This window comes from Mastigoproctus giganteus, chromosome 9, assembly GCF_048544385.1.
Source record: "Mastigoproctus giganteus isolate SK-2022 chromosome 9, ASM4854438v1, whole genome shotgun sequence".
Lineage (NCBI taxonomy): Eukaryota > Metazoa > Arthropoda > Arachnida > Uropygi > Thelyphonidae > Mastigoproctus > Mastigoproctus giganteus.
Genome location: NC_143583.1, coordinates 196,776,661 through 196,799,900, shown reverse-complemented (window position 1 = coordinate 196,799,900; position 23,240 = coordinate 196,776,661). Strand labels below are relative to the sequence as shown.

Genomic DNA, 23,240 nt, shown 5'->3' with positions numbered 1-23,240 from the left:
GACCAAATGCAAATTTCCACACATCTACTCTACAATTTTCTTTCCTCAATTTGAATTTATGTCCCCTCAGGTGAGTAATCTGAGAAAGAGGAAGAATCCCATCAGCACTGAGTTTGCTGAAACCATTACACACATCAATTAGATCACCTCGCAGGTGCCTAGTCTCCAAATGCTGCAATTTGCAGAACTTAAGCCTTTCTTGGTAACAACAACACTTTGATCCACTCACCAATCTCGTTGCCCTTTTCTGCACTCTTTCCAGCAGCTCTACATCCTTCCTAAAATGATACCTCCAGACCTGTATACAATACTCAAAGTGTGGCCTAGACACTGCCTTATACAAGGCAACATTACCTCCTTATTCCTGCTAGCAAAATTCTTGTATATCATTGACTAGACACCAGGAGCTACTTTTGCAGCCTGCCTGCCAGCTCAGAACACTTCATATCTGACTGCACGATTACGCACCAGGTCCTTTTCATTCTTCACTACCCTGAGTGTAGTACTACCCAGCTGGCACATCACTCTGGGATTACTGCTACCACATGCAGAAGTTTAACATTTGTCAATGTTAAACTTCAGTTGCTACCCCTCAGCCCATCTGCTAATTCCTGTTGCAGCAGTGTACTTGTTCCTTGTACTCATCAGAGTCATTAGGCCTATAACACACTCCTAAACTCAATTTTGCATTCCCAGTGCTTATGTCACACCAAACTGACTCAATATTGCACTCTACACTCATGTCAGCTGGATGCACTTCCTTAGATTAAGTATTAGAATTAGCACTAGCATTAGCTGAGGCATATGATCCAAAAAAAGCAAGCTTATAAAGCATTAGCCAAAAAAAAAAAAAAACCACCTTCCCATTTCACCTATCTAGGAATCGTTGTCTAGTTCAGCCTTAAATTTATTTAAGCTATCAACTTCCACAACAACAGATGGAAGTCTGTTCCAGCAATCAACTACCCGTGCTGACTAAAGGAAAACTTCTGCACATCTACACTACAACTGTCTTTCCTCAATTTGAATCTATGCCCACTCAGGTTCTTAATCTGAGCAAATGGAAGTATCCAGTCTGAACTGAGCCTGCTCAAACCATGCAAGGCCTTATACACCTCAATCAGATCACCTTGCAGGTGCCTAGTCTTTGAATGCTGCAACTTTTAGAACTTAAGCCTTTCTTCATAACTGCACCTCTTTGTTCTTCTCACACTTCTTGTTGCCTTTCTCTATACTCGTTCTAGCAATTCTACATCCTTCATAAAATGAGGATTCCAGACCTGTATGCAGTACTCAAGGTGCGGCCTGACCATTGCCTTATCTCTTCTCTTCTCTTCTCTTCTTCCAGTTATATAGTTCCCTGAGGAGCTGTTGTGGCCACTAACAAATTCCTCCAACTTCATAAATTATGTGCTATACGAGCGGCACTGCCAAATGTTATGCCGAAAAGTTCACGGATCCCATACTTCCACCTAGCTGCAGGTCTTTCTTTAACAGCAGTTTTTGGAGTTGGTTTTGTTATGGTCTCGATGGCAGCAGATAATGTGGTGGTATGCCATTGCCTACCACATGGCCAATTTTAAAAGGAGCCAGCTTTAATCATAGGAAGAGTTCTCATGCGTCCCACGACATGCTCTTGAAGAGGAAAGGTCACTACAGCAGAGCCCCACTTAGTGCAGAAGGCTGATTACAACTGGTTTACGACCGGTTTCCAGAGGTTGATTTGATTTGGGTTTTATTGGCGCATCAGCAACCAAGGCTATAATGCACCAAATACCAGTCATATATAAAAAGTTAAAACATTCAGTGACCTAAGTAGTTAGGCCACCATGTCGAGAATTTCCAGAGGTCGTATATGTATATAAATGGACATAGATTATTCATTATATTCGCACAAGTAATTATTATATCTTCAGTCAATGAATTTATTCATAAGGTAATGCTATTATTCCTCTTCTTCCTTCTTCATTGTCTAATTAATGTCCAATATTTCTAATTAATTATATTGAATATATTTTAAAATAATTTTCTCCCAAACATGCAAAGTTTCATTACCATAAACATATTTTCATGCTGATTCATACATTCTTAACCCCCAATGAATACATTTCTTACATTTTAAAATATTCGTTCCTGTGTTTCAAATTTGTACTCCTTTCATATAGCACTGCCTTATACAAAGGGATAATTACCTCCTAGTCTCCGCTAGCAAAATTCTTATATATCATTGACAAAACTCCGTGACCTGCTCTGGCAGCCCATCTGCTCTGCTCAGAGAACTTAATATCTGACTACACAACTATCCACAGGTCTTTTTTATTTTCCAGCTCCCTGAGTGTAGTACCACACAGATGGTATGTTTCTCTTAGGTTACTACTACCCAAATGCAGTACTTTACATTTGTCAATGTTAAACTTCATTCGCCACTTCTCAGCCCATCTGCTCACCTTTTCTAGATCCTGTTGCAGTAGCATACTGTCATTAGTGTCTTTAGCAACCCTGTCAACCTTCGTGTCATCTGCAAACTTAGATATTAAGCCTGATATACCTACATTGATATCATTGCTAAATACACAAAACAATAATGGGCCCAGCACCGAACCCTGGGGAACTCCGCTAATAACATTAGTCCATGTAGAGCACTGTCCACTTATTACCACTCACTGTTGTCTTCCACTCAACATCCCTTTATCCATTGCAGTAACTTGCCCTTAATGCCATACCACTCCAACTTGTACAGCAGTCTTCCATGTGCAACAGTATCAAAAGCTTTCCTGAAATCAAAGTACATGATATCAAAATTATTCTTTGAATCCAGTTCCTTTGTGACCACATCATAGTATCCAATCAAATTGGTCAGACAAGACTTCCCCTTAATAAACCCATGTGTTTGTTAACTGCAGTCTCTTCTAGGTGATCCTGTATCACCTCTTTAACCAGTGACTTCATTATTTTCTCTGGAACAGAAGTTAAATTAAAAAGTTTATAATTATTTGTGTCACCCTTTGCATCCCCTTTGTGAATTGGAGATACATTTGCACTTCTCCAGTCCATGGGGACCTCCTCTGAATCTAAGGATGCTCTCATAATTGCCTTTTTTTTATGTTTAACTTCAACAATTTCTTCTTCACTTTGCTCTCAGTTATTATAAAATCACTTAGGTCCCTGTTAGAGTTGGATAAACTTCTGGCATTCCCCTCCTTGATTAACTCCTCATGTGTGAATGTAGAGGCAAAATACTCATTCAGTTTATCTGCTACTTGAGAAGGATCATCAATAGTTGAACCATCTATGTAAAATGGACCAATCTGATTCATCTCCTTACTTCTAGAGTTTACATAAGTAAAGAATTCTTTGCTGGTTTTCTTTGCATCCTTTGCCAAAGATTATTTGTAATCTGCCTTTGCCTGCCTCACCTACTTTGTGACTTCATTACAGACTAGCTTATATCTGCCTTATGCTTCTGTGTCGCCTAATAATTTATATGCATCCCATGCATTTTTCTTCTCTGCCAAGATTAAGTCCCCGAAGGCTTCCTATTTAGAATTGACAGTTGGTAACATCATCAATTGATCCCACTGAATAGAATTTAAAAACTGTCTGAGACCATGGTAGTCACCTTTACGAAAACAAAAACCCTTTCCTTTACCCTTAATGGTACCTACATCATTAAGTAAATTCTACATCAGTACACTATAATCACTGTCACCTAGTGGTTCCTTTATCTGCAAATTCTTAATGCATAAATAATCACTGCAGATAATCAGATCAAGAGTATTACTCCCTCTTGTTGCCCCACGAATGTGTTGCTGTAGAAAACAATCCTCCAATAAATCAACAAAAGTCTTGCTAGTGTGAGTCACCAACCCATAAGTTCCAGTCAATATCTGAAAAATTAAAATCCTCCCATCATAAGACATTCTGGTTTACTGGCCCACTGTATTTCTCTGCACAACTGTTCATTATACTCATCAGAGTCATTAGGCCTTTAACACACATCTACTCTCATTTTCCCTTATCCACTGTTTATGTCACACCAAACTGACTCAACATTGCACTGTCCACCCATGTCAACTGGATGCACTTCTTTAGATTTTACGTGTTTCTTCACTAACAGCGTAACTCCTCCTCCTTTCCTGTTCTTTCTGTACACATTGTACTCCCCAAATTTAAATTCTGCACTGCTTATATCTGTGTGACACCATGTCTCTGATATCCCAACAATATCTGCCCTTGATCAGCACTTCAAATTTCTCAAATTTATTTTCTATACTTCTAGCATTGGTGTACATGCAAGTATACATGCACCTGTTCTTACTCTTAGTTACCCTAACACATCCCATGTATTTACTTGTTCCATGATGACTCCCGCAGCTCTTGAAATCCCCAGTAACTTGCTCTCTAGGCTGCTGCTCATTACAATAGAAGCAATGCAAGAATCACTTTCACCCTGCCTGCAGCTACTGTTAATCTTTTAGTCTGTGAATCACCCTAAGCTGGCAATTTTCCGACCCACCTAACACTGCCTTGATAGATATCAGGAAATATTCTTGCACCCTTTCTATTTAAGTGTAAACCATCCCTGTAGAAGCAGCCTCTCCTGTTAACAAACACAGACCACGCTGAAAAAAATTGTACCCCATGAGCCTTGCACAATCTATCTCTCCAGGACTGAATTGATTGAAAAGGCTCCTCCCCCAGGGGCTCACATCAGGTGAGTATGGGCTTGGCACACTCAGGGTCCTGAGCTGGATATCATCATTCTTCTCTTCGAATTTTTTTTTTGGCTGCTGCAGCATAAGCCTCAGGCTTCCTTGCACCATACGTCTAATAATAATAATAATAAAAATTAACATATACTCCCTCCTATCGTGTCTGGGTAGAATTGCAGACCCTTTCAAATTTAACCCTAACTCGTGACTTTTTTTCAGTAGAACTGCAGATATTAAGTAAATATTCAGATCTCTTACTCTTAAGGTCATTATTGCCAATGTGTACAACAATATCACCTTTTGTGCATTTAAAAGATGACATCTGCCCTACAACGTCATCAACTTTTGCCCCTGGCAGACATTCCCTGGTCCTATTCCACCTATCCTTTTTGCACAATATATTTACTGTCTCTCTGACAATAGAGTTCCCAACAATAACTAGTTCCTGTGGGATCAGCGCATTCTGTCTTGGAGACTGCCACTGTGTTGCCTAATGGACAGGAGTGAGGTCTGGTGTTGAGTTGGGCAGTTGAGAGCCTGATGGGTCCTCATATTAATTTCTTCTTCGAGAGCATCTACCCTACACCTACAAAGGAACTGGATGCAAAAAATAATTTTGATAGCATATATTTGGATTTCAGGAAAGCTTTTGACACTGTTGCACATGGAAGACTATAGTACAAATTAGAGTAGAATGGCATTAAGGGTAAGTTGCTACAATGGATAAAATGATGGTGGATTGGGAGAAGACAGAGGGTGGTAATTAATGGGTGCTGCTCCTCATAGACTAATGTTATTAGTGGAGTCCCACAGGGTTCTGTGTTGGGTCCTCTGTTGTTTTGTATATTTATCAATGATATTATCATTATCATCATCATCATCATTAGCCATATGGTGCAAGGAATCCATGAGGCTTCTGCTGCACCAGTCAAAAAAAAAAATTCTGAATTATCCTCAGAGAGAGAGAGAGAGAGAGAGAGAGAGAGAGAGAGAGAGAGAGAGAGAGAGACGTAGAAAGGAGTCACAAAGATAGAGAAGAATGATGATATCCAGCTCAGGACCCCGGGTTTGCCAAGCCCATGCTCACCAGATGTGAGCCCCCAGGGTTGAATACAAGAAACAGTACCATATTCAGCAGTCACGGGCTTGAACCCCGGTCACTCAAGGCACGTGTACTTATGCTTTCATGCGCCTGACCACTAGGCTACGGCGGCCTTTTAAAGTTTTCTGTTTGTACTCCGGCACAACAACCAAGTCAGTAGAGTTTACAATAAATCACCAATACAAATATTTATCGTATTTAGTAGTCACGGGCTTGAACCCCGGTCCACTCAAGGAACGCGTGCTATGCACTCTCGCACCTGACCACTGGGCTACGTCATAGTATTGATGAAGGTATATCAGGCTTAGTGTCGAAGTTTGCAGATGATACAAAGGTTGGTAGGGTTGTTAATGAAGTAATGGCAGTGTGCTACTGCAACAGGATCTAGATAATTTGGGCAGATGGGCTAAGAAGAGGAAACTGAAGTTTAACCTTGACAAATGCAAAATACTGCATATGGGTAGAAGTAACCCCAGAGAAATGTACCAACTGTGTGGTACTACACTTAAGGTGGTAGAAAATGAAAAAGACTTGGGAGTAATTGTGCAGTCAGATATGAAGTTTTCTGAGGAATGCAGACAGCCTGCCAGGGCAGGTCATGGGGTTTTGTCAATGATATATAGGAATTTTGCTAACAGGGAAAAGGAGGTGATTATCCCTCTGTATAAGGCAATGGTCAGGCCACGCCTTGAGTACTACGTAGAGGTCTGGAGGCTTCATTTTAGGAAGGATGTAGATTTGCTTGAGCGTGTACAGAGAAGGGGAACAAGATTGGTGAAGGGAATGAAGGGATCCTCTTACCAAGAGAGGCTTAAGTTCTGCAAATTGCAGTGGCTGGAGACTAGGCACCTGCGCGGTGATCTGACTGAGGTGTGTAAGGCCTTGAATGCGTTGAGCACGCTGAATTCTGATGGGATCCTTCCACTTGTTCAGATTACGAACCTAAGGGGGCAGAAATTCAAATTAAGAAAAGACAGATGCAGAATAGATGTGCAGAAATTTGCCTTTAGCCAGCAGGTGGTTAATTGTTGGAACAAACTTCCATCTGTCATTGTGGAAATTGATATGTTAAATAAATTTAAGGAGGAACTGGACAGGCATCTGGAGGGAATGGTGTGATTTTTTTTTTTTTTTTGGCTGATGCTGCATAAGCTCATACACTTGCTTTCTTGCATCACATGTCACTACTACTACTACTACCTCAAACTCTCATAGACACCCATCAGAACACTGAGTTGCCATCTAATTTCTTCACAGTACCTGCATTAGCACACACAAAGACATCCTCCTTGGCTAGATTGTGTCCTGTTCTAGACAGGTCTGCAAACATTTCACATTGTTTTAGACTGTGATGCATTGGAGAATCATCCACTTCGGTTCTCCTGTGAGCCACAGCACTCTGGCTATTCTGTGAATGCTACTTTGCTGCTCTAGTCTGGGTCATGATTCTGTTAAATATAATTTAATTAACAGTGAACTTTAATAAGATTAATAAATTTTACTGATTAATTGATAATACTATTTTAATCTACAGATTTCTAATACAGTGCTGTGTATTTCGCTATCTAGTTTTACATTAAATTTTACGCTATGAATTTCAGGATGTGCATTATCTTATTCTGTATCATATAACAATGGCAGCAAGTTAAAAATGGTAAAATCTATGGACACTAAGTATTAATCAAAATCGCTATCGAAATTCAAAATAAACCATGGAGCTTGACTAGAACTATAAAGCTACTTATATGAAATAATTTGGTATAACAATTAACAACTAAATATAAATAAAAACTTTAGCATTCGCCAGAGCTGCAAAAATTCTGGCCAACACGTGTTTCTTAACTAAGATTATAACTCCTCCTCCCTTCCCAGGTCTATTGGTGCCCTGTCTGACTTGAAATTTGAACCTTAAGCCAGCCCTGTCCCTTCCTTTCCTTTCTCCCCAAATTCCAATTCTGTATTCCTTATATCTGTGTGACACCACATCTCTGATATCCAAACAAAATCTGCCTTTGATGTCTTGACCAGCACCTCAAATTCATCAAATTTATTTACCAAACTCCTAGCATTGGTGTATATGCCAGTATACATGCACCTGTTTTTACTCTTAGTTATCCTAAGACAGCCCATGTATTTACTTGATCCATGATAAATCCCAGTAGTCCTGGAAATCCCCAGCACCTTTCTTTCCGGGTTCCTGCACATTTCAATAGAAGCAGTGAAAGAATCTCTTTCACCTCTATTGTTAATCTGTTAGTCTCTGAATCCCCCCCCCCCAAATTAGCAGTTTTTCAACACATCTAATACTGCCTCGATAGCATCAGCAAATATTCTTGCACCACTTCTGTTTAAGTGTACTCCATCCCTGTAGAAGCAGTCTTTTCTGTTAACAAGCACGGACCACGCTGAGAAAAGTCCTACCTCATGAGGCTTGCACAATCTCTTCAGGGCCGAATTAATTGACAAGTCTCTCATCGTGTACTCCCTCCTGTCGTGTCTGGGCAGAATTTCAGACACTGAAATTTAACCCAAACTCACAGCTTTTTTTCAACATTAACCTGTACTTGTTAAGTAAGTGTGCAGATCTCCTACTCTTAATATCATTAGTAGTGCCAATGTGTAAAACAATATCACCCTTTGTGCCCTTAAAAGATGATATCTGCTCTACAACATTTGCCCCTTGCAGACATATCCTGGTCCTATTGCACTCTGCAGATCTCTTACTCTTAATATCATTAGTGCCAATGTATACAACAATGTCACCCTTTGTGCCCTTAAAAGATGATATCTGCTCTACAATGTTATCAACTTTTGCTCCTGGCAGACATACCCTGGTCCTAATCCACCTATCCTTTTTGCATAATATATTTTCCATCGTCCTGACATATTATAGAGTGACCAACAATAACTAGCTCCTGTGAACCTAAAGATTCTTAATACATGAGAAACCAATGCTAACAATCAGATCAAGAATACTTTTTCTTGTTGCCTCAAACATATTGATATAAAAATCGGCCATCTGGAAAATTCAGAAATCGTCTTCTATTACTGAGTGAAGACCAATACACAAGTTTTCAATCAACATCCAGAAAGTTAATATTTCCCATTAAAAGACATTCTGATTTACTGTTCCACTCTATAGTGCTGTATAGCTGTTCATTATACCCTTCACAGTCATTTAGTCTATAATTACTCCTACTTTTGTTTATGAACTGTTTGTCACACATGCCTAACTCAATCTTACAAGGCAAACTGTCAAGTGGCTGTACTGCTTTGGAATCTGCGTTGTTCTGAACCAGGAGCATAATTCCTTTCCTCTTGCGTTGTCCATTCTTCTCATGCACACTGTACTTGCTGTATTCAAATTCTGCTTATTCTATATCACAGTACAACATTTCTGATATCAAGAGACACTGCTCTTTGTGGACTAATGTTATTAGTCGAATTCCCTAGGATTCGGTGCTGGGCCCATTGTTGTTTTGTGTATTCATCAATGATATTGATGAGGGTACATCATGCTTAATATTCAAGTTTGCAGATGATACAAAGGTTAACAGGGTTGTTAATGACAGTAAAGACCTTTGTGCCCTTAAAAGATTGGCCCCTCATATCCAGTCATCAAGTCAGATGCTACTGCAACAGGATCTAGATAAGTTGGGCAAATGGGCTGAGAAGTGGCAACTGAAGTTTAACATTGACAAATGCAAAGTACTGTATATGGGTAGTAGTAACCCAAGAGAAATGTACCAACTGTGTGATACTACACTCAGAGAAGTGGAGAATGAAAAAGACCTGGGGGGGGGGTATTTGTGCAGTCAGATACGAAGTTTTCTGAGCAGTACAGAAGGGCTGCCAGAGCAGGTCACGGAGACTTGTCAATGATATATAGGAATTTTGCTAGAAGGGACAAGGAGGTGATTATCCCATTGTACAAGGCAATGGTCAGGCCACACCTTGAGTACTCTGTATAGGTCTGGAGGCCTCATTTTAGGAAGGATGTAGAGTTCCTAGAACGAGTAAAAAGAAGGGCAACAAGATTGCTGAGGGGAAAAAAGAGGTGCTCTTACCAAGAAAGGCTTAAGTTCTGAAAATTGCAGCTTCTGGAGACTAGGCACCTGTGAGGTGATCTGAATGAGGTGTTTAAGGCCTTGAATGGGTTGAGCAAACTCAATGCTGATGGGATTCTTCCTCTAGTTCAGATTACGAACCTGAGGGGGGTCATAGATTCAAATTGAGGAAAGCCAGTTGTAGAATAGACGTACATAAATTTGCCTTTTTTACTAGTGGGTTGTTGATTGCTGGAACAGACTTCCATCTCTTGTTGTGGAAGTTGATAGCTTAAATAAACATAAGGCTGGGCTAGAGAGGCATTTGGAGTGAACGGATGCATGAAAAGAGAAGGTTGTTTTGTTTTTTTTTTGATGCTTGCTTTGGTTGGTAGGTTGGTTGTTGTCGGGTTTTTTTGGCGCAAAAGCAACTTTGGCCATATTACGCCTATCTATTAATGTTTAGTGACAAGGGCGTTTGTATTTCTTAAATATGATTTATATCTGGTCAAAATATCCTATTAATTTTAAATAAGTGAATATATTTTCAATGTTGGAGTTATCGCCTAGGATTTGTGATAAGATCAGAGAATCTTGGAAATTTATAGGGAGATGAAAGGCTGATTGTCGCGCCATGTGGTATTGTGGACATTCTATAAGGAAATGTTTTACAGTGAGTTGACAAGAACAGTGAAAACATTCTGGAGGGTTTGCTTTGGTGAGTAAGCGAAAGTGCGTGAGATGTGTATGTCCAATGCGATGCTTGCTTTCTTACATCTTATGCCTCAACTAATGCTAATGTTTGTATTTGATGAAAGAAATAATTCAAATTTATTTATGGCTCTTAGCACAATAAATTAGTGTATAAGCAGATATATGTGTGCCTGTTTGTGCTCTTAACAATTCCATATAAACTATAGTAACTATAACAATATTAGTAACTATAACAATCCCATATACAAGTTTTTCCCACGAGGGCCTAAGGAGACCCTGTATTCTCGTAGTGCATCTCAACAGAAGCACTACAAGAATAAATTTCAACTCTGCTTATAGCTGCCATTAATCAGTATAAACCTCACAAACTAGAAGTTTTCAGACTCAACTATCACTGCCTTGCTAGCATCAACAAATATCCTTGCATCCCTTCTATTAAGTGTCTCCCACCTCTATTAAAAAAGTGCCTTCTGCTAACAAACACAGGCCAAGCTCAGAAAAATTTTACCCCATGAATCTTGCACAATCCTTCCATAGTTAAAATGATTGACAAGTCTCTGATCATGTACTCTCTCTTATTGCCTAGTTAAGAGTCCTGACACTAAAGTAAATCCCCAGACTTCCTATGCTTAACATTATTAGTACCAACATCTATATCACCTTTCGTTCCCTTAAATAATAACTGTTCTAAAATACAATAACAGTGATATACCCTGGTCCTACCCCACCCTTGCATAATATATTTCCTATTTCCCTGAAAACAGTCATCAAGAACAGCTACTTCCTATGGGACCACTATGTTCTGATCATCGTCTGTTGTTGTTGTTGTTTGGTTTTTAGGAGCATTAGCAACTAAGGCCATATTGGTTTGGGGATATGCGGTGGTCATTCCCTGACCTTTCCGCATCCTCCGTATTTGGTGGGCATGGGCTCGAACCCCAGTCTAATCAAGAAGCGTGTGCTATGCACTGCTGCTCCTGCCCACCTGGCTAGAGAGGCGCCATGGCCTGTTGTGTTGCCTGATGCACGAGGCTAGGTTCTTGCATTGAATTGGGCAGTTGAGTATTTGACACAAAGTCTCCTGTTTTAATTCCTTCTAGGGCAATAATAATTTCTAGGCTACTTTAGTGGTTTTTATTATTATAATTTTCTTGTGAATATCACTTTTAGTATGCATATAATTGAATTTGACAATTCATTTATTTAACAACAACACTGATTCAGTCATGCTTCAAGTGTCTATTGTTCATCAGATTAATAGTGTCTTAAGTGTTCATTGACTAGTTATGTTTGCAGTGTCAACCTATTTTTTGATGTAGTCAGCACTGGCCACAAGCATGTTCAACAGAGTAAAAAAGGCTCTGCACTCAAATGAACTAAATAATATCATCCCCATTATTTCCACATTTTTATCAACATATAATGTCTTAACGTCTAATTATGCACATTTGAAAATGTGGGAAAATTTGAAAAAAATAAAAATATCATTATTACAAAAATATGGCATATAAGTTTTGTACAGGACCCCAGGGCCTCCAAGTAATTCTTGGACACGGCCCCACAAATTTTGGGGCCGGCTCTGGGTGTGGTTAATTCCATAAAAAGACATCATGAAGAAGAAGAAGAAGAAGAAGAAGAAGAAAAACAGAAACTGAATCTAAACTTTTGCTATTATATGGCCAGTATACAACTAAGACTCTGAAAAGAGAAATTTCTAACTTAATACAAATAGCACAAATACTTCGGTTTTTCAAATCTTTATCTGTTCTCCTAGATAAAGGTTGGGCTTTGCATATTAATTATACAGGGTCATCAAAAAAAGGTGTCCATGATTTCCCTTTTAATTATCTTTGGAAATATCTGATCGATTGCTGCGATCATAGCAGCAAACAGTGTGGTAACTCACTAAGTTTTATTTGACAACTGAACAATGACCTTGGCTGCACCATGAGTGTGCACAGAATGACTCCTATGCACACTGCCTCAGTCAGTGTGAGTAAGATGGCTGTGCAACAGAAAGCGCAGTATGTGTTGTGGTACGCTGAATTTAAATCTGCCATAACAGTCCAACATCAATACCGACATACATCGGTACTGACACTGCACTGTTATGACAGTGCAACATCACAACACACACTGCACTTTCTGTTGTTTGCATGGCCATCTTACTGACACTGACTAGGCGGTGTGCATAGGAGTCATTCTGCACACACTCATGGCACAGCCAAGGTCATTGTTGAAGTGTCAAATAAAACTTAGTGAGTTACCACAGTGAGTTGCTGTGAATTGCTGCTACGATCACAGCAATCAATAAAATATTTCTGAAGAAAATTAAAAGGGAAATGCGGTGGTCATTCCCTGACTTTCCGCATCCTCCGTATTTGGTGGTCACAGGCTTGAACCCCAGTCTAATCAAGAAGTGTGTGCTACGCACTGCTACTCCTGCTCACCTGGCTACGGAGGCGCCATTTGTCAAAAGAACAAGCTGAACTATTAGGCTCATGTTTGTAACAATAGAATTTAAGTAAAAAGTTTCCAAATTCCTTGACAGAAGTCAACACTCAACTTGCACCTGCCATTTTGGCATTCCTTCGACAATATTCAGTTCGCACCTGCTATTTTAGCATTAGCATTAGCATTAGTAGAGGCATATGATGCAAGAAAGCAAGCTTATTCAGCATCAGCCAAAAAAAAAAGATACACACCACTCCCATTTCACCCCTCCGTTCGTTCGAAATACCTGTCCAGTTGAGCTTTAAATTTGTTTAGGCTATCAACTTCAACAACAAGTGATGGAAGTCGGTTCCACCAACCAACCACCCGAGGGCCAAAGGCAAATTTCCGCACATCTATCTGACATCCGTCCTTCCTCAATTTGAATTTGTGCCCTCTTGTGGAAAAAATCTAGATTTCAAACTTTTATTACTATTGGATAGCAAACCAGGCCATCAGAAAGATTTACATCATCCAAACATTGAAGTTATGTTCCTACTGCCACAGTTGTACTAGGTTAACAACTTCTTTCATTCAGCCATTAGATCAAAACATTATATCCACCTTTAAAACTCATTACATCAGAAAATCGTTACAATAAATTTTGGAAAAAAATGATTCCGAATCTATTGAAGTAATGGAGGCATGGAAACATTTCTTAATTGTGGACTGTCTCAGAATCATAGCTTTATTGCTGAAAGAAGTTAAACCATCAACATTAAATGAGTGGGGAAAAATGTAGGGCCAGAGTCAGTTCACTGGGGAAATGCGGTCGAACCAGCAGAAAACGGAATCGGTGCAATAGTAGAACTCGCTATGTCAGTAGGAGGGGAACGGTTTGATGATATGACTAGTGAAGCCCTCATGGATAGCACAGTTGATAGAATTGCTTCCCCCCCCCCACACACACACACCAGGTTGAAAAGACCTAAGTTCAAAGACTGTCGATGATGGGAAGAATTTTTATGGGTCTTTTTCACAATGTGGCTGAGTTAGTTGGGATCAGACAAGGGTAGCATGGATTTTTTTTCTGGAATCTGATTTTTCATCCAACAAAACAGAAAATCAATCCCAGGACACACACAATTTATAGACAACATACACAGAGTAACATGGTGTTAGTCGCCTATGCTCCTAAAAAAATAAAAAAAAGCTATGATTACTGAAGACATTCAAGAATTAATGGTAGGAAAACAGGCTGGCAATGCGGATTTGGTGGAAATGGCATTGGAGGTAAAACCAAATCAATTCAGAGAATGATAGCGCAGGTGAAAATTCTAAATTTCCAAATTTTACACTCCCAAAAGCATATGGGATGGCATAAAATTAGCCGAGCAATTAGAATCTTATTTTTTGAATGCAGATTCTTGAATAAAAGGAGCCCCAAGTTCAAATGGGAGCTTCAAAAATGCTTAGTTCCATACGATGAAATTCACAAAGATTTATCAAGCAAAAGTAAAACTCAGATTACTGATTTTTAAAGAGAGTAGAAGATACATGAAATCTAGAATGGCGTATTTTTGTTAACATTTTATTAACGAAGTAGTGTATTTTTGTTAGCTTTTGAAACGTAACCCCCTTTTTGTACTTTTTCTTAGTCCCATATAACATGGTTTCACACTACATAACATTTTATAGGAACCTAACTACCGTGTTATACAAGAGTTACCTGTATTTAAAAAAATATTAAAGCATGTCAAAATTACAGAATGCGATTAACTATAAATGGTAAAGTCATCAAATGCAGACACTGTGTGGATATCAAAATGTGGTGTTGCTCATTTATAAGGGAAGCAGTATTTGAATATGGGGAGTACAATGTATACAGAACAGATGGACAGAACAGGTGGGGGGGGGGAGGTTATGCTCTTAAGAAGTACACAAAATCTAAGGCAGTGCATCCAGTTAACACGGATGGCCAGTGAAATGATGGGGCAGTTTGGTGAGACATAAGCACAGGGAAAACAAAAATGAGAGTAGGAGTGTGTTAAAGGCCGAATGGCAGTAATGAGTACAACAAACAACTGTACAGAGAAACAAAGGGGCCCATAAATCAGAATGATTTATAATGGGAGATTTTAACTATCAAGATATTAACTAGAACTTGTGGTTTGGTCATACACACTACAGTAAGACTTTTGTTGATGTATTAGATGGCTGTTTTCTACAACAGCATGTTAGAGGCAACAAGAGTAGAGCAATATTCTCCATCTGATTATCAACAGTGATTCTACATGCATTAAGATTCTGAGATAAAAGAACCATTAGGTGATCACAGTGTACTGATGCAGGATTTACTTAAAGATGTAACCACCATCAAGGGTAAAGGGAAGGGTTTTTGCTTTGATAAAGGATACCACAGTGGCCTCAGACAGTTTTTAAATTCTAAACAGTGGGACCAACTAATGATGTTACCAACAGAAAATTTTAAAGGGGATGCATTCAGGGAATAATCATAGAAGCTATTAACAAACTAAAGAATACTGTTCAAGGCTTAGACCTAAATGGATGTCAGATGAGACACGTGGCAGTGAGATAAAATGCATAAAATTCACATAAATTATCAGGTGACACAGGAGCCTATGGTAGGTATAAAGTGGTCTGCAATCAAGTACAAAAAAGGTTATGCAAGCCACGGAAGCTTATGAGAACTTGCTGGTAAAGAACGCCAAGAAAAGTAACAAAGACTTCTTTAATTATAAGAACTCTAGAAGGAAGGGGTTGGATCACATTGGTCCACTTGATGTCGATGGTTTAACTGTTGATGATCCTGCTCAATGGTTTCAGACAGGCTGAATAGGTATTTGGAATCTACATCCACAGTCGAGATAATCTTTGAGGGGAGGTGGGGGGGCATGATGCCAAAAGTTTATCAAATTCTAACAGGGAGCTGAATGATTTTTGTGAGAGCCAAGAGGGAAGTGGAGGAAAAATTTTTGAACTTAAATATAAAAAAATGCACAGAAGGAAGGAAGCATAAACAAATCCTTAGAAAAAATTATGACGGCATCTTTAGATTTAGGGGAGGTTCTGGTGGATTGGAGATGTTCAAATGTATCCCCAGTTCACAAAGGAAGATCTAGGGGTGAAATGAGTAATTACAGACCTGTGAGCTTTATTTTCACTGAAAAAGAAGTTATGAAGGCACTGATTAAAGAAATAATGCAGGACCATCTAGACAGGAGTACAGTTACACTTCAGTCACAAATACATGACTTGAGATCTTATCCAACCAATTTGATTGGATACTATGATACAATGACAAAGGAACTGGAAGCAAAAAAATAATTTTAATATCATATAGTTGAATTTCAAGAAAGCTTTTGATACTGTTGCACAAATTGGAGCAGTGTGGCATTAAGAGAGAGTTACTGCCTTGGATAAAGGGATGGTTGAGTGGGAGAACACAGAGTGGTTATCAATAGATACTACCCTTCATGAACTAATGAAGGGCCAACACCAAATTCCACAGGTTTGGTGTTGGCCACTTTGTTGTTTTCTGTATTTATTAATGATACTGATGGGGCTATATCAGGCTTAATGTCTAAGTTTGCAATGATGTAAGGTTGGAAGGGTGGGTAATGACAGTAATGAAGGTATACTGCTCCAACAAGTTCCATAAAAAAATAGGAAGATGAGCTAAGAAATGGCAATTGAGGTTAAACATTGACAAATGCAAGGTATTCCATATGGATAGAAGTAATCCCAGATTAACATATAAACTGTGTGCTACTACAGTCAGGTTAATGGCAAATGAAAAGACCTGGGGGTAATGTGCAATCTGATATGAGTTTCTCTGAGCAGTGCAGATAGGTTGCCAGGACAGCTCATGGGATTTTATCAATGATATACAAGAATTTTGCTAGCAGGGATAAGGAAGTGGAAGTAGTAGTAGTAGTGGCATGTGATGCAAGAAAGCAAGTGTATGAGCTTATGCAGCATCAGCCAAAAAAAAAAAAAAGTAATTATCCATTCCATAAAACAACAGTAAGGCCACATCTTGAGTACTGAGTACAGGTCTGGCAGCCTCATTTCAGGAAGGATATAAAGCTGCTGGAAATGGGAATAGAGAATGCCAACGAGATTAGTGAGAGGAACAAAGGATACTGTTGGTATCCTTTGTTAGTATCAAAGGATACAAAGGGTACAATGCTCTTACCAAGGAAGGCTTTAGTTTTGCAACTTGCAGAGTCTGGAGACTACACACCTGTGGGGGTGATCTGATTGAGGTGCTTAAGGCTTTGAACGGCTTGAGTAAACTCAATGCTGATGGGATTCTTCCTATTGCTCAGACTATGCACATGAGGGGGCATAAATTCAAAGTAAGGAAGGATGGCTGCAGAACAGATGTGCAGAAGTTTTCCTTCTGCCAATGGGTGGCTGTTTGCTGGAACAAGCTTCCATCCATTATTATGGAAGTACATAGTTTGAATAAATTCGAGGAAGAATTGGGTAAACAACCGGAGGGGTTAGATAGGAGTAATGGAAATTTTTTTGGTAGATGTTGTATGAGCTTGCTTTCTTGCATCATTTGTCACCATTAATACTAATACTAAATAGTATAACTAGCACATTTGTAGTGATTTAAAATTCATTAGTTTTCTTCTTGGGGCTTCAGTGAGAATACAAAATACCGTATTTCCTCTGCTTTGTGGGCTAGTCAGAAAACAAAAGAAAAAATTTAATTTTAAGGAATGGCAAAAAAAAAAAAAAAAGTATGTGTACAATAATAAATAACACAAAATATATTCCTCTGTTCATCATAAAATAATGTGTCTTCAACTGTTGTATGACAACAATTTCCTTCTATTAACTAGGCAGTCCATGCTGCACTCCCATGCTGGGAAAAATTTCACCCCATAAGCTTGCATCATCCCTTAAGTCTTAGATCTGAAAATCACACAAGCCTTTCATCATATATTCTCTCCTATCATGTTTGGGCAGAATTGCAAACACAAGATACTTTACATTAGATAATATTATTCACTTCCATTTTTGAATTTATGTAAAATTTGCTACACAGCGAAGTACAATGTGAATAGTTTGTTGTTTGTTTGTTGTTTGGTTTTTAGGAGCATTAGCAACTAAGGCCATATTGCTCCGGGATATGCAGTGGTCATTCCCTGACCTTTCCGCATCTTCCGTATTTGGTGGTGACGGGCTCGAACCCCGGTCTAACCAGAAGCGTGTGCTACGCACTGCTGCTCCTTCCCACCTGGCTACGGAGGCACCTATGTGAATAGTATGCATGTTGTTAACTCTGTATCTCAGGTGTATACTGCCTTATGTGTTTTCATGTTCATTATGCAAAAATAATAACATATTTTTCAAAAATGGCAGATATTTACAGAATTTGTTTATGTAAGACTGCAGATATAATCACAGAAAAGTAAATGCAAGCAATAACCTTCAACTAGAAACAAACAAAATTTCCAAGCTTTTCTAATCTCAGCACCAATGCTACTGAAAGTTAAGAATAGCAACAAAAACAGCAGAACTGCACCTGATAGGCTCTCATGTGTAACAATATCAAGTAAAATTCTGCCTATATTTTAGAAAGTATAGAAAATTACAAAAATTTTTCATTTTCAACCAATAATTAGCACATAATTGATATTTCTGAGCAGAAATTTTCAGGTCCAGTGATACCACAGCAGGATTAATCTTTATTATATCTTTTCAGATTTTGTAAAAAAATAAATAAAATTACAAATATTAGAATCATACTAAAAGTGTGCAATATGAACCACTTAGGAACTGACTTAAAGGACTAACTCTCAGCATAATGTTAAATTGGAGTCTAACTTTAAAAATCAGACTGACGTGGTGGGTGGGTAAGTAATCAGTTTAATTCAGAGGCACACAAACAAGCGTAGCAATTATGCTATCACAGACAACTACAAAGGCAGTATTACATTAATTAAAAAAAAAAAAGAAGCATACTCTTTTTCAAATAATATACTAATTCTCAAAGAATTAAAAGATGATATATCTTCATCTTCTGGCATTAAATCAATTGAATTATTGGCATATTTGACTGATGCTGATAGGATTACAAAAACGTTGTGTTACTCTAGCAAAGTGAAAGATGAATTTAAGTATGGCAGAGTTTATTTGATTTCAACTCTCTGACATTTCTAGAAATCATACTTACCTTACACATTTAAAAAAAAACTTTGTGTGTGTGTGTGTGTGTGTGTGTGTGTGTGTGTGTGTGTGTGTGTGTGTGTGTGTGTGTGTGTGTGTGTGTGTGTGTGTGTGTGTGTGTTTATCAAATAAAATATGCTCAGGTAAAATAATGTGACCCATAAAATCCCAACAGAGATTTTTGGTGCATCCCATAATCCAAATTGTTCTTCATTGCATTATAGAGCAGAATGAACATGTCTTTGTATCTGCTGCTTGGGTTTCTGAGCAGCAAAAGCAAAGATGCTTATATACTTTATTACATTTTATATTATTCTTAATTTTCATAGTAAAATAAATAATTTTATATAAAAGCATAATATGCTAATGATGTCAATAAATAAATGAAAATTTTGAAAAAAAAAAGAGACTTACCGGTAATGTTACACGACCATAATTAAATATGGTAGCTTGAATCTCCACCTGCTCATTCCTAACTACTGAATAGGGCAGGTTAAGTTGAATAAAGATTGGTTTAAAAGAGATTAATGTTTTTGGAGCAGCAATGCACATACCATATTCAGAAGATAAGCTAACTGCCTGAATAACCCATGTTGTGATACTGTGGGGCAGACTTACATGATACTCTTCTTTACCATCTGGCCTAACAGATGAAAAAGCAAGTTAATAAGTGAAGATAAATTTAAGTATAAAATTTATATGTAAGATAAAATATGCACATGTTAAATGTGTAATGTTTAATGTGTATAATAAAAAGTGCTTGAACTTTAGCAACTACAATCTATAACTAAACCACACATTTTGTAAAACAAAAATTGGTTGTTTTGAGAAAATTTAATTTAAACAACTTCAATTTAGCACCGCTTGGCTCAGAACAGTTTAATCTCTTTTTGGTTACAATTTTTTTATCCCCAATCCATTTACTTCCACCCAAAAACCATTCTGTTTAATCAAAATAGAATGTGCTTACCAAGTTAATATTTTTTACTACAGTTTATTAAAAATTCAAGAAACCTCATGGTAGGAGCCAGTAACCTTTCCCACCACAAGAGCTACATTAGGATGTTGATTATCTGAGCTTCTATTAGCTGAAATTAATTAAGGTCCTAATGTAGCTCATGTGGTGGCTGTTTCCATTAACCACCCTAGCTGGCAAAATAAAAAAAAATTATAATAAAAATAAATGAATAAATACTATACCATTTTTCTTACTCTTCCAATATTTCACATCAATATCACATTTTTTATTTCAACCATAAGTAATATGATGCACTTTCCACAAACAATAAAGCTACAGTAAAATAATTCAAACACTTGTGGTTCCTTAAAACAAGGCTAACTTCAACTAAGAAACATATAACAGAGCCATTTAATTGTCATCATTAAAAATCAAGAATCTTTAGACTAATAATTTCAACTGTGACACAGAATAATTTAGTCTGATTTTAAAGTTCCAAATTTATCAACACCTTTTATAATAAGAAAAATAACTCTAATTTTATTATTAATAAAATTAATAATAAAATAATTAATCATTACCATATCTGTTTAGTAGGTCATGATTTTGAATATATAATAATATTAATAATAACAAAGAATGCTAGTAGTAAAATAATGTGCAACTTATCCAGAAATGACAAATTTTCCAACATTCATCAGTGCCAGAACAACAGTATTTGGTAATAAATCAAGATTATGATTTTGGTCAAAAATTGATCCAAAAAATACAAACCCATTATACACCAGTTCTTACTAGATGTAACATTTGAATGTTAAGACCAGGATTTAATTAAAATAGTGTTTGAAACTGTAAAATGAAGATTATCATAAGATTTCTAAGAACTTTTTTTTTTTTTTTTTCCAGATGTCTAACACCCAGATGCACTTTGTGCTTAACTTTTAAAAAGTAAACTTATAAGCCAGAGAACTCAGAACTTCACATTATTAAATAGTTTCATTAAATGTCGTAATAAACATTTTTTTTTATTATTACTTTATTTAATGTTTTTTGTTTTTTTTTATGAAAACAAAAGGTATTTAGGGCCTATAGTACTTTTACTATAGAACTATTTACACAAATTTACTTATATATTGACTTTTTCTATAGTATTAGCATTAGCATTAGTTGAGGAATATGAAAGCAAGCTTATACAGCATCAGCCAAAAAAAAAAAAAAAACCCTTCTCATTTCACCCATCCAGTCACTCCAAATGTTTGTCTAGTTCAGCTTTAAATTTATTTAAGCTATAAACTTCCACAACAACAGATGGAAGTCTGTTCCAGCAATGAACTACCCGCTGGTTAAATGCAAATTTCCGCACATCTATTCTACAAATCAATTTGAATCTATGCCGCCCTCAAGTTCTTAATCTGAGCAACAGAACGAATCATATATGGATTGAGTTTGCTAAAACCATTCAAGGCCTTACACACCTCGATCAGGTCACCTCACAGGTGCCTATTCTCCAGATGCTGAAACTTGCAGAACTTAAGCCTTTCTTCGTAAGTGCACCACTTTGTCCCTTCACCAGTCTTGTTACCCTCCTCTATATTCGCTCAAGCAACTCTACATCCTTCCTAAAATGAGGTCTCCAGACGTGGCCCTGACCACTACATTATACAAAGATATAATCACCTCCTTCCCTGTGCTAGCAAAATTCCTATATATCATGGACAAAACTCCATGACCTGCTCTGGCAGCCTATCAGCACTGCTCAGAGAAATTCATATTTGACTGCACAATTACTTGCAGGTCTTTTTCATTCTCTGCCTCCCTGAGTGTAGTTCCACATAGCTGGTACATTTCTCTTGGGTTACGGCTATCCATATGAAGTACTTTGCACTTGTCAATGTTAAACTTCAGTTGCCGCTTCTCAGCCCATCTGCCTAACTTTTCTAGATCCTGTTGCAGTAGAATACTGTCTTTACTGCCATTAACAACCCTGTCAACTTTTGTATTATCTGCAAACATGGACATTAAGCCAGATGTTGGTACGTTTACCAAGAGAAACGTACCAACGGTGTGGTACTACACTTAAGGTGGTAGAAAATGAAAAAGACCTGGGAGTAATTGTGCAGGCAGATATGAAGTTTTCTGAGCAATGCAGACAGGCTGCCAGGGCAGGTCATGGGGTTTTGTCAATGATATATAGGAATTTTGCTAGCAGGGAAAAGGAGGTGATTATCCCTCTGTATAAGGCAATGGTCAGGATATGCCTTGAGTACTGCGTACAGGTCTGGAGGCCTCATTTTAGGAAGGATGTAGATTTGTTTGAGCATGTACAGAGAAGGGGAACAAGATTGGTGAAGGGAATGAAGGGATCCTCTTACCAAGAGAGGCTTAAGTTCTGCAAATTGCAGTGGCTGGAGACTAGGCACCTGCACGGTGATCTGATTGAGGTGTATAAGGCTTTGAATGGGTTCAGCATGCTGAATTCTGATGGGATCCTTCCACTTGTTCAGATTACGAACCTAAGGGGGCATAAATTCAAATTAAGAAAAGACAGATGTAGAATAGATGTGTGGAAATTTGCCTTTAGCCAGCGGGTGGTTAATTGCTGGAACAAACTTCCATCTGTCGTTGTGGAAGTTGATAGGTTGAATAAATTTAAGGAGGAACTGGACAGGCATTTGGAGGGAATGGTGTGATTTTTTTTTTTTTTGGCTGATGCTGCATAAGCTCATACACATGCTTTCTTGCATCACATGCCACTACTACTACCTTCATCGATATCATTGATAAATAAACAAAACAACAATGGGCCCAACACTGAACCCCGGGAAACTCTGCTAATAACATTAGTCCATGTAGAGCAGTGTCCATTTATTACCACTCTCTGCTGTCTCCCACTCAACCATCCCTTTATCCATTGCAGTAAACTACCCTTAATGCCAAACTGTTCCAATTTGTACAGCACTCTTCCATATGGAACAGTATCAAAAGCTTTCCAGAAATCCAAGTATAGGTCGACCTTCACTAATCCAGCAGCATTGGTGGGTTGCCAGATTAGTGAGTTTGCCAAATCA

At 38.0% G+C, this 23,240-nt stretch overlaps 1 protein-coding gene across 1 annotated transcript in view; it reads right to left on the bottom strand.

Moving 5' to 3' along the window:
• The window catches only part of LOC150081006 (venom factor-like), a 785,003-nt gene that overhangs the window by 453,704 nt on the left and 308,059 nt on the right, over positions 1-23,240 (bottom strand). Inside the window, exon 19 of the mRNA XM_090382066.1 lies at positions 19,629-19,857. Coding sequence (XP_090238192.1) covers positions 19,629-19,857 — 229 coding nt within the window. The remainder of the gene's footprint in view (positions 1-19,628; positions 19,858-23,240) is intronic.